General features: G+C 48.3%; 1 protein-coding gene across 1 annotated transcript in view; it reads right to left on the bottom strand.

Moving 5' to 3' along the window:
* LOC145399349 (uncharacterized) overlaps window positions 1-11,078 on the bottom strand; it is an 88,331-nt gene extending 77,253 nt beyond the window's left edge. The window contains exon 1 of the mRNA XM_080272003.1: window positions 8,993-11,078. Coding sequence (XP_080128129.1) covers window positions 8,993-11,078 — 2,086 coding nt within the window. The remainder of the gene's footprint in view (window positions 1-8,992) is intronic.
* Between the last annotated feature and the right edge of the window lie 802 nt (window positions 11,079-11,880).

Genomic DNA, 11,880 nt, shown 5'->3' with positions numbered 1-11,880 from the left:
TGCTGTCTGCTTTCCTTTGCTCTCTCTCTCTCTCTCTTTTCTCTCTCCTTCCCTCCCTCTCTCTTCCTTCCTCACACCATCCTTTTTCGTGTCTCCCTTCCCTTCCCTTCCTCCTTTCCTCCTACTCTCTTCTTCCTCCCTCCCTCCTTCTCTCTTTTCCCCTTCCTCCTTCTCTCTTCTTCCTTCCTCCCTCTTTCTCTCTCTTCCCCTCCCTCCTTTCTCCCTTCTCTCTTTTTCCTTCCTCCTTCCTTCTTTCTCTCTTCTCCCTTCCTCCCTCTCTCTCTTTTTCCCTCCCTCCCTTCTGATGGTTGCCTTATACATTCCTCTCTGCCTTCCTTTGTACTTTCCTCCTTTCCTCCATGCTTTCCCTCCCTCCCTTCTTCCCTCCAATATGTCTTTCCTCCTTTCCTTCATATTTTCCCTCCCTCCCTTCTTTCCTCCATGTCTTCCCTCCCTCCCTTCTTTCCTCCATGTCTTCCCTCCCTCCCTCTTTCCTCCACTCAGTCTTTCCTTCTTAGTTTCCCTCCCTTTCAAGTCTTTCCTCCTTTCCTCCATGTCTTCCCTCCCTCCCTTCTCTCCTCCCTCCATATTTCCCCTCCTTCCGTTCCCTCCTCCACTCACGTCTTCCCCCTGCCCTGCAAACCCCATTTTCCTCCCCCCTCCCCCACCCCCACCTCTCAAATCCGTTATTGTTATTACTCTCCCCCCCTCCCTCTCATTCACTCCCCCCTCCCCTCCCCCTCCCTCTCATTCACTCCCCCCTCCCCTCCCCCTCCCACTTACATTCACCCTTCTCCCCTCCCCTCCTCCTCCTCTTTCTTCTCCTACACTAATTCTTCCTCCCCCCTCCCCTTCTTCCATCCCCACCACATCCCTCCCCTACACCCAAACCCACACCCACATCCTCTCTCTCACCCCCCCCTCCCCTTCCTAACACCCATACTCTCCCACCCTCCTCTACACCCATACCCACACCCACACCCTCCCTCTTTCCCATACACCCACACCCTCCCACCTTCCCCTACATCCAACCCTGCCACCCTCCCCTACACCCACACCCCTCCCTCTCTCCCATACACCCAACCCTGCCTCACACCTCTCCCCACCCTTCCCTACACCCAACCCTGCCTCACACCTCTCCCCACCCGAACCAACACCCATCCCTCTCTCCCATACACCCACACCCTCCCACCCTTCCCTACACCAAACCCTGCCTCACACCTCTCCCCACCCTCCCCTACACCCACACCCACCACCTCCCCTTCTTCCTTACCCCACAACCACCGGATACACCCTCTCTTTGTTTAACACCCCCACCCACCCACCCGCCCACCCCACCCTCAAAAAACTTGCCTTCAAACTTACACCTACATATACCAAAAAACGCTGTACCGACTCTGCCACATATTATTTTTTCCTATCACCATTTGTGCACTAAGACCCACCGCCCATACTGAATACATGCTAGGGTTGTTTGATGCAGGATTGGTATGAGAGAGAGAGAGAGAGAGAGAATGCTTCCCTTTTAAGTTTGAATGTGAGTGTGTGTGTGTGTGTGTGTGTGTGTGTGTGTAAAGGGTATCGTATATTTCTCAATCCTCAAAATAAATCGCTAAGGGAGAGGTGTTAGGGAGCTTCCTTGACAGACATGGATACAAGAGTTATGGAAGCTCCCTAACACCTTTTCCTAAGCGATTTACTTTGCTTATTACACCTTACTGTCCTCTTCTGTGTTACATAAATCCTTCCAATATCGCCATACTCTGCATAAATAACGTACAAAAGGATATTAACCAGACACAGCCAAAAATAAATCGCTACGGAAGAGGTGTTAGGGAGCTTCCTTACCCGACGAGAACGTAATCTGAAGCATCTGTGAGGAAAGTGGTGAAAGAAGTACAAAACAAACCACTAAGGAAAAGGTGTTAGGGGTGAAAGTAGTGATAAATAACAGTCCAACAAAATAAATCACCTAGGAAGAGGTGTTACGGGTGAAAGTGATGTCAAACAAAATAAACCACTTAGGAAGAGGTGTTAGGGGTGAAAGTGGTGATAAATAATAGTCCAACAAAATAAATCGCTTAGGAAAAGGTGTTAGGGTTTTGTTAGAGTCCTCGTATAACAAACACAGCAATGAGGATGATGAGATGGTTACGACATGTGTGTGTGTGTGTGTGTGTGTGTGTGTGTGTGTGTGTGTGTGTGTGTGTGTGTGTGTGTGTGTGTGTAAGGACAGGGTGGGGCTTTCTGTACCCTTGCCCCCTGCCCCCTGCACCCCCCCCCCCGCCAGGTAAGGTCGACAGGTGAAGCGTGACAGCCTACTCACCTGACACACCTGACCTGACACACTTATGACACCGTTACTCTCACTCCCTCAGTATGTCACTCCTTCCTCCTACCTATCTAAATAATAATAATAATAATAATGATAATGATGATAATAATAATAATAATCCATCCATCCATCATCCACTCCTACGCTTCCCCATGAGAAGCGTAGGAGCCCGTGGCTAGGCAAGTTGGTGCTGACATTTAAGATGCGAGTGACCAGCCTCACTCATCCCTGAGTGGCATTACGTGAGCAATAAACCCCAACCACCCCTTGGATATAAACCTTCACCGGCTCAATCCGATTGGAGCGCCGTAATTACCCACTAAACCACCAGGCGCCATAATCTGGTTATATGGTTACCACCCACCGTAGTAAATGGTTTCCTGGTGTACAGGAAAACCATTTGGCTTGTCACTCAGTGTAGAGTCACCCACAGGCAGAAGGAAGAGGAAAGAATGAAGGAAAGACAGAAGAGGAAGGAATGAAGAGAGGAACGGGCAGACACCCAAAGCAGCACTACATCGAGTGAGGGAATGTATTACCTGACTCTTCCAAATTATATCAAGTCAGTGTGTGTGTGTGTGTGTGTGTGTGTGTGTGTGTGTGTGTGTGTGTGTGTGTGTGTGTGTGTGTGTGTGTGTGTGTGTATTGCCTGACTCTTCCTACTTATACTGTTAAAGGATTGTGTCAGGCTGGGAATGTTGCATCGTGTGTGTGTGTAAGTAGGTAGGTAGGTATGTGTGTAAGTAGGTGTATGTATGTATGCTGCTGGGGAGGTAGGAACGTGTGTGTATGTATGTATGTAAGTGTATGTATGTAGGCAGGTAGGTAGGCAGGTGGGTAGATAGGTATGTGTGTTTGAATGTGTATGTTTATAACAATGTATGTATGTCTAGATAAGTAGGCAGGTAGATATGTATGTATGTGTGTGTATGTGTGTATGTATGTATGTATATGTGTGTGTATGTATGTATGTCCCCCTTGTCGTCTAATGAACCCCTTAACATCCTCGTTAGGGCAATTAGAGTCGTTATACACTCTTGCCTCACACACATGGAGCCAACATCCCCCCTCCTACCTTCCCCCCACTCTCCCTCCCCTTCCCCCCTCCCTTCCTCTCACTCCTCCTTCCTCCGCTTTCCTGCCTTCCCTTCCTCTCCCCCTCCTCCCTTTCTCTTCCTCTCTTCGTTCTTTCCCTCCTTCCTTCTCTCCCTTCCTCCCCTTCCCCCCTCCCTTCCTCTCACTCCTCCTTCCTCTGCTTTCCTCCGTTTCCTCTTCCTTCCTTCCTTCCCTCGTCTCTCCCTTCGTTCCTTCCCTCCCCCTTCCCTTCCTTCCTCCATTTCCTTCCTTCCTTCCCTCGTCTCTCTCTCCCTTCGTTCCTTCCCTCGTCTCTCTCTCCCTTCGTTCCTTCCCTTCCTTCCTTCCTTCCTTCCCTCGTCTCTCTCTCCCTTCGTTCCTTCCCTCGTCTCTCTCTCCCTTCGTTCCTTCCCTCCCCCTTCCCTTCCTTCCTTCCTTCCCTCGTCTCTCTCTCCCTTCGTTCCTTCCCTCGTCTCTCTCTCCCTTCGTTCCTTCCCTCGTCTCTCTCTCCCTTCGTTCCTTCCCTCGTCTCTCTCTCCCTTCGTTCCTTCCCTCGTCTCTCTCTCCCTTCGTTCCTTCCCTCCCCCTTCCCTTCCTTCCTTCCTTCCCTCGTCTCTCTCTCCCTTCGTTCCTTCCCTCCCCCTTCCCTTCCTTCCTTCCTTCCCTCGTCTCTCTCTCCCTTCGTTCCTTCCCTCCCCCTTCCCTTCCTTCCTTCCTTCCCTCGTCTCTCTCTCCCTTCGTTCCTTCCCTCCCCCTTCCCTTCCTTCCTTCCTTCCCTCGTCTCTCTCTCCCTTCGTTCCTTCCCTCCCCCTTCCCTTCCTTCCTCCCTTTCCTTCCTTCCTTCCCTCTCTCCTCTCCCTTACTCTCCTTCCTCTCCCTTCCTCCTCTCCCTCCATCCTATCCTCCCGTCTACTTTTCAATTCTCGGTTGAGGAAGCTCCCTAACACCTATTCCTAAGCGATTTATTTTTGGATATGGGTGGTTAATGTCCTTTTCCTAAGCGATTTATTTTTGGCTATGGGTGTGTGGTGATATGGGAAGGATTTATGTACCAGACTATGAGCGTAAGGTGTGTTAAGGAGACTAAATCGCTTAAGAAAAGGTGTTAGGGAGCTTCCTTACCCGACGAGAATGTGGGTCATCGCAGTAGTTGTAGTAGTGATAGTGGTAGTAGTAGTAGTAGTAGTTGTTGTTGTTGTTGTTTTTGTTGTAATAATAATAATAATAATAATAATGATAATAATAATAGTAGTAGTAGTAGTAGTAGTAGTAGTAGTAGTAGTGGTGGTGGTGGAAGTAGTAGCAATAATAAAAATAATAATATAATAATTAATAATAATAATAATAATAGTAGTAGTAGTAGAAGTAGTAGTAGTAGTAGCAGTAGTAGTAGTAGTAGCAGTGGTAGTAGCAGCAGAATACGGTCACAATTATACATACACAAACATACATGCACATACTAATAACGTACATGGATACACATACACTACACACACATAAACATACGTGCACACACAGACATCAAACACACACACACTAACAAGCACACTGGTAAACATACATACATAACCACACATGCACATAAGGAAAACGTACATACACACACAAAAGGTGCACATACTGATTACGTACACAGATTCACATACGCTACAGTACACAGGAGAGGTGTAAGTGAGACGACAGTGTACGCAGATAGTATATAATTGTACTAAACTATATTACATTTGCCTAGGCACCATTACAATATCACCAACACTGTACAACGGGTGGGGATGGTGGGGGAGATGGATGGGGGGTAGGGATGGGGGGAGAGATGGATAGGGTGTGGGGAGGATGTAACAGAAGGGGGTGGGATGGGGGGAGATAGGGTGTGGGGAGGATGTAACAGAAGGGGGTGGGATGGGGGGGCAGATAGATGGGGTGGTGTGGGAGGGGAGGTAACAGAAGGGGGTAGGGATGGGGGGGGGACTGACAGATGGAGAATGGGAGAGAGGAATGGGATATGGGATAGGGAATGGGGATGTAAAAGAGAAGTGGGATAAAGATGGGATGGGATAGGGAATGCAGTGGGGTAGGGATGGGATGGGGGAAGGAGAGGGAGAAGGGGTGTGGGATGGGGATGCAGAGGGGTGGAGGGTGAGGGAGGGGGAGTGGGGGGGGTGCAGTGGCGTAGAGAGAGGGGGAGAGGGAAGGGATGTTGGGGGACGCAAGGGAGGATAGGGGGGGTAGAGGAAGGGGGAGAAAGAGGGAGGGGGATGGAGAGAGGTAGAAGGAGGGGGAGAGGGAGAGGGGGGTAAAGAGGGAGAGGGTGGGGGAGGGCAGATGCAGAGGGGTAGAGGGAGGGGGGAGGGGGATTCTGGGGGGAGGGGGGCGTGGGGGGATGCAGGGGGGGGGCAGTTCCAGCCAGCCATGTACGTCCCCTACACCACACCCACACACAGACACGTATGTACACACTTTACACGCACATGGACCAAAAAACTTACACAAGACAGACTATGGGCCGGTACTGTAAATGGGTTGGAGGACCGCAGCACCTGTTCCATAGCGATTTATTCCGAAAATTTCTCGTCAATATTCTCTTGCATTTATACGGTATCATTTTTAAAATCATTACTGGTCTCAATCATTAACTTCGACGGTAATAAAGCCACAGAATAAATCACTTAGGAAAATTTGCTAAGAATCTATAAAAACACTCGTTAATTTCCCGAATGCACAGTCGGAGTCAAAAGTTCCCTGACTAATGAGGAGGACAGGGAAAAAAGGCAGGTAGGGAATTCTTGGCTAACTTTTGATACCTAACACCTGTCCGTGGGCGATTTATTTTGCGACTGGAATCAATAGAGAAATTACTGCACGAATTTTTGGGTAACTTTTGACACCCACTGTATTTTATTTACTTATATTGCAACTCTACCGTAACATCCGTCCCTCAGTGATTTATTTTGCAACTCTACCGTAACATCTGTCCCTTAGCGATTGATTCTGCAACTGGAACTATTAGAGAACTTTTGACACTAACGGTATATTTCTGAAAGACATATAGAGCCGTCTTTAAGGAGCATAATACCGCAACACGCGTATCTGAGCGATTTATTTTTGGAACAAATTGGAATTTTGCCTATTACAACTACCTAAATTTCTATGGTGGTACAGGATATATATAAATAACGTCATAACAAAATAAAATAAAACAAATCGCTATGGAAAAGGCGTTAAGGAGCCCCCCATACTACTTAATATACGGGCAATATAAACACAAAACCCCCTCAAATATTAAACATTCAAACATCAAAGATAAATATACAAAATAAATCGCTATGGAGAAGGCGTTACGGTTCTATATCCCTTAAAGACAAGGCCCATTATAAAGACAAAACTCTCTGAAACACTTAAACATTCAAAATATACAAAATAAATCGCTATGAAAAAGGCGTTAAGATACAAAACATTTAAACATTCAAACTTCAAAATTAAATGTACAAAATAAATCGCTATGAAAAAGGCGTTACGACACAAACATTTAAACATTCGAACTTCAAAATCAAATATACAAAATAAATCGCTAAGAAAAAGGCGTTAAGATACAAACATTTAAACATTCAAGCTTCAAAATTAAATATACAAAATAAATCGCTATGAAAAAGGCGATAAGATACAAACATTTAAACATTCAAACTTCAAATTCAAATATACAAAATAAACCGCTATGAAAAAGGCGTTAAGATACAATCATTTAAGCATTCAAACTTCAAATTTACATATACAAAATAAACCGCTATGAAAAAGGCGTTAAGATACAAACATTTAAGCATTCAAACTTCAAATTTACATATACAAAATAAATCGCTATGAAAAAGGCGTTAAGATACAAACATTTAAACATTCAAACTTCAAATTCAAATATACAAAATAAACCGCTACGAAAAAGGCGTTAAGATACAAACATTTAAGCATTCAAACTTCAAATTTACATATACAAAATAAATCGCTATGAAAAACGCGTTAAGGCCACTAAATATATAAAAATTCTAGTTTTTTTTTGGCTACATAAACACTGAAATATTATATACACCTATAAAAATAATTCTATATATTAACATCACTATCTTCTTATATATGTGTTTGGGAGAGAAAGGTGTGTGTGATCTTTATATACACAGGCTTCGTCGGTTAAGAAAGCTCCCTAACACCTCTTCCTATGCGATTTATCTTGCTTATGACACCCCCTTTTCCTAAGTGATTTGCTTTTGCTTATTATGCCTTGCTTTCCTCTTCCGTGTTACTAAAATCATTCAATTATCTCCATACTCTGCATAAATAACCTACAAAACGACATTACTGGGCTATATCCAAGAATAAATCAATAAGGATGAGGTGTTAGGGAGCTTCCTTGGCCGATGAGATGTATTCAAGCCTTCAGAGTTGCTAAGGGAGCGGTTTTTCGCTAAATGGTGATACGGAACAGCTCCCTAGTTAGCGTTTTTTCGCTAGATTGAGTCACTTTCATTTAGTCACTATTTTAACATTGGGTAACAAAAAAACGCTTAATTAGCTTTTTAATAACTTTCAACGACATTTTTGATAATTGAGCACTTTTTCGTTGCTAAGTTTTCATTTTTTTTTTTAGTAAAAGTTGGGCGAGAGATTTCATAGCACTTTCTTTTTTCTCTAACGTCAGGCAAATAATATATATAATAAAGTTCTGGTGAGTGTTTTTCTATTTTAAACTCTTTCTAGCAACTGCCTCTAATTTTTCATGATGCCACAGTCATTTTCGTGGATATTTAGCACTTCTCTAGCGGTAATGTCAGTGTTTTTAAAGTCTTGACGAGATTCCTGATATATTCTGCCCTCTTGTTGGTATTTTGTGTGTGTGTGTGTGTGTGTGTGTGTGTGTGTGTGTGTGTGTGTGTGTGTGTGTGTGTGTGTGTGTGTGTGTATCGATATCTGTGAGTTTGGGTTTGGCAACTCCATAATTCATACATCGACACACGTCAGTCAGGTTCTGTTGGGTGTGTACTGCAAGAGTGGCACCAAGTCCTGTATTTCGAGGGGCAGAGTGGGACCAGGCTCTGTACTTCAAAGTGCCAGGTTCTGTATTTCATGGAGTGTACTGTTAGAGTGGCACCGGGTCCTGTCGCTGAAGGTGTGTACTGTTAGAGTGGCACCAGGGCACTTGTTGGGGCGTGGGGAAGTCGACATCTTCTGTGGGCCAGAGGAGCCTTTCCCGAAAGAGTGGCAGTGAAGCAAGGAAGAAAAAGAAGGCTTTGATTGGTGCCAGTTGAGTACACGTGTGCCATTGCTGACAAATCTTCCCCTAGAATAAAAGCCGTAACCACTGCTGTTATTTTCAGGTCCCCGTTTGTGGTGCTGGGTGAACAGGGGCAAGCGGGTGATAAACTGTGTCCAAGAGGCAGTCCAAGAATCCACCTTGGGTTCTTCCATGTGCGAGGCTGAAGCAGGGGCAACAGAGGGCAAGAGAAGCGGTGGGAGGGCAGTGAAGCAGAGCGGTGAGCGTGTTAGTGAGCGGCGTCCCGGCTCAAAATGAGAGGAAGGCCCTCAGGAGGCGCAGCTTACCCCGCAGGAGGTGCGGTGTGCGGCTCCTCTCTCGCTTATCCCGGTGTTCCAGGCTGGTCTTGGAGCGGTAGTAGTCCTCCAAGCGAGTGCGCCGCCCCCCCTGGCCCCCATCGTGTTGCTCCTGCGGCATGTGGAGGGGTGGCTGGGTGTCGGGGTGGGCTGGGCAGGGGGTCTGTGGCCCCCAGGCATCCTCGTCCCCCTCGTGGCCATGATGAAGCTCAAAGTCCAGGTCCAGGTCACAGCTGCGGCGGTACCACCTCTTGCGGTCAAATTCCACCTTGTCGTCCCCCTGGTCAAAGTCATGGGTGGACAGCTCCACCTCAAAGTCGCAGCTGCGGCGGTTCCACTGGCTGCGGCTGAACTCACTCTCGTTGCTGATTTTCCTCAGGCGTCCATGCCCATCCTCGCTCTCCCACCGACTACGAAAATCACTCCGTTTGTGAAAACCAGCCTTCTCAAAGTCATCAAAGTCGTCCCTCCATGGCCTGGCGGGCTCGGTGAGATCCCAGGCACTCTTGGCCTTAATGGGACCACCCCGCTCCTCACCCCGGCTCCGCCCCACCTCACGTTCGGGGTTGCCTCGCTGGTACCGCCGCACTCGGTCTGTCCTGCGGCGGGTTTCAAAGTCACTGTCTTCATCGCTGGAGTCATCCTCCAGGTATCTACGGTCCAGACTCTTACTGCGGACATACTTCTTGCCGGAGCCACGGTCGCTTGAATTACTAGGAGTGCCCCTGGGGTCCGCAGCTGCCCACATGACCGGGTCCCTCTTGGCTTGTGCAGCAGCCTTGGCAGCCATGGCCAGGTTGCCGGTGCTGCGGGCCATACCACCACCCCCATTCTTTGTGAAGCGAGGCTCCCGAGGTGGGCCAGCTGCAACAGGAGCAGCAGGACGGATGGGTACATCATGGTTCAGGATGAAATTGTTCCAGTTGCTGGTGTAGCGGTTGACTTCTTGGTTGAGGCTGGTGCGGTAGTCAAAAGTGGAATTAAGGCGGGCACCATACCCCACTTTCATGTTACTCTTCAGTGGCTGGTCACCCCCAGCCCGGCCCACCTTGGTCCGCTCCTTTTTGTGGCCCTGGTCCGGCCGAGCACCAGAGCGGTCCCACCCTCCAAGTGGGTCGCGGTCTGTGGAGGTCTTCCTGGGGGTGAGATCTTCATTGGTGGCCAGACGGTCTGTGGATGGGTCATGTCTGTGTGGTAGTGGGGCGGGAGAGGTGGTGGTGGCACTGTGTAGACGTTCACCTGTCATGTCACACGCCACCACCTGCTTCACAAAGTCTTCCAGACTGTCTTCATGCCTCAGGTTTACACCACTGTCATAATCCTCCGAGGTGGCAACTTCCTTACCACCATGTACAAATTTGGCATCACCGGCGTAGGCATCAGGAGTCCTACGTACTGGCCCGGCCTCCCTGATGGCCTCCAGCCCCCGTACAGCACCAGCATCCCTGAAGGCATCGGCATCCACTCGAGACCGACGGCGCTTTTCCCCCTGCACGTTGCGGCAGTCCAGCGTGATGTTTGAGGCTGCGGGGTTTTTGCTCATCTGTTTGGATATCATCTTGTTGACATTGCCCAAACCATTGGTGACTTCTGGCCTGCGGGTCCTGGCAGCCTGGTGAGGGTCAGCAGCATGGCGACGGCCAGCACGGTCAGCACTGGCAGCCTTGGTGAAGCGGCCTGGGCCACGACGCAGGCCATGATCACTGGAGTCATCGTCCAGGCTGTTGTGGCTGGTGGCACCACTGCTGCCACGCACACCAGAGTCATCCGTCTCACTCTCCAGCCTGTCATCATAGCTGCGGCTGCGGCCCATACGACTCACGGCACCCTGGCCACGGACAGGCCGACGTGGGGCGGCATCCCCATGGTCACTAGAGTCGTCCGTGGATATGGCCCTGCACCGGTGCAGGGACAGGATGGCCTCACGCTGGGCCGGGGACAGGCACTCCCACCCACCCTCAGATGGCAGGGAGTCCATGAGTCTATCCTGCAGTGCTCGAATCCTGGGGGACACTTTATTGTGGGCTGCATCCCCAGGCCCAGGCCCCGCAACACACACGCCCCCAGCACGCAGCATCCTGTAGCCTCACCCTCCACACACTGCCATCATCATCAGCAGCAGCAGCAGCATCACTCACCCATCCTCCCTCATTCAATTTTGTTCCTCTACCTTACGATGATTTTCGATTTCCGTCTCTTTGCAGTTTATTTCCTGTACCTAATGACAAAATAAGGCTCTACATCCTTTCACAGCACTTATTCGTGATCAGCACTGTATTTTCGTGCTCATCTCCAGTCACAGTTCAGCATTAAGGATGGAGACGATAATTTTAGGCCAAGTTAGACAGAACAGAGTATTGAAAAAGAACCACACAGCATATAAGGAGACTTCAATGCATCAGTTGCCAATCCACATCCTTCACTAAAAATCTGTTTGTTATCTGACAGAACCGGGTCATGAATACTGGTTTGAAGTACAGTTGAATCTCCTTGGTTACTAGTCAAATCGCGCCTCTAATCTGACTTCACTTGGGATTAAAGGAAACTGAAAGGATGGATTTTCGTTAAGTCAGCATCTACTTGAACGGTTCGTCCAAGATTTTCGTCCTTTTGCAGCTTATTTCACGTAGCTCAGTGGCAGAAAAAGACAATACTATGGCTCTACATCTTTTCCACTGCACTTCTTCGTGATTACCACCAAAATTCAAGTGTTTATCTCTCCTCACAGCTCAGCATGTAAAGACGAGTGACGGTTTAAAGTCAAATTTGAAAGAATTTAAAAGCGACTGACGGTTTAAAGTCAAATTTGAAAAAATACAGACACGTGAGGCTCAGGAGGAAGGCAGATCGCGCGTCCGCCCTGCCTGCCAGCCCCGACA

Source organism: Coenobita brevimanus, chromosome 48 (assembly GCF_032717465.1).
Source record: "Coenobita brevimanus isolate Jiangsu-jjx chromosome 48, ASM3271746v2, whole genome shotgun sequence".
Lineage (NCBI taxonomy): Eukaryota > Metazoa > Arthropoda > Malacostraca > Decapoda > Coenobitidae > Coenobita > Coenobita brevimanus.
The sequence above is the reverse complement of the archived record's forward strand: the minus strand, read 5'-3'. Positions and strand labels throughout refer to the sequence as shown.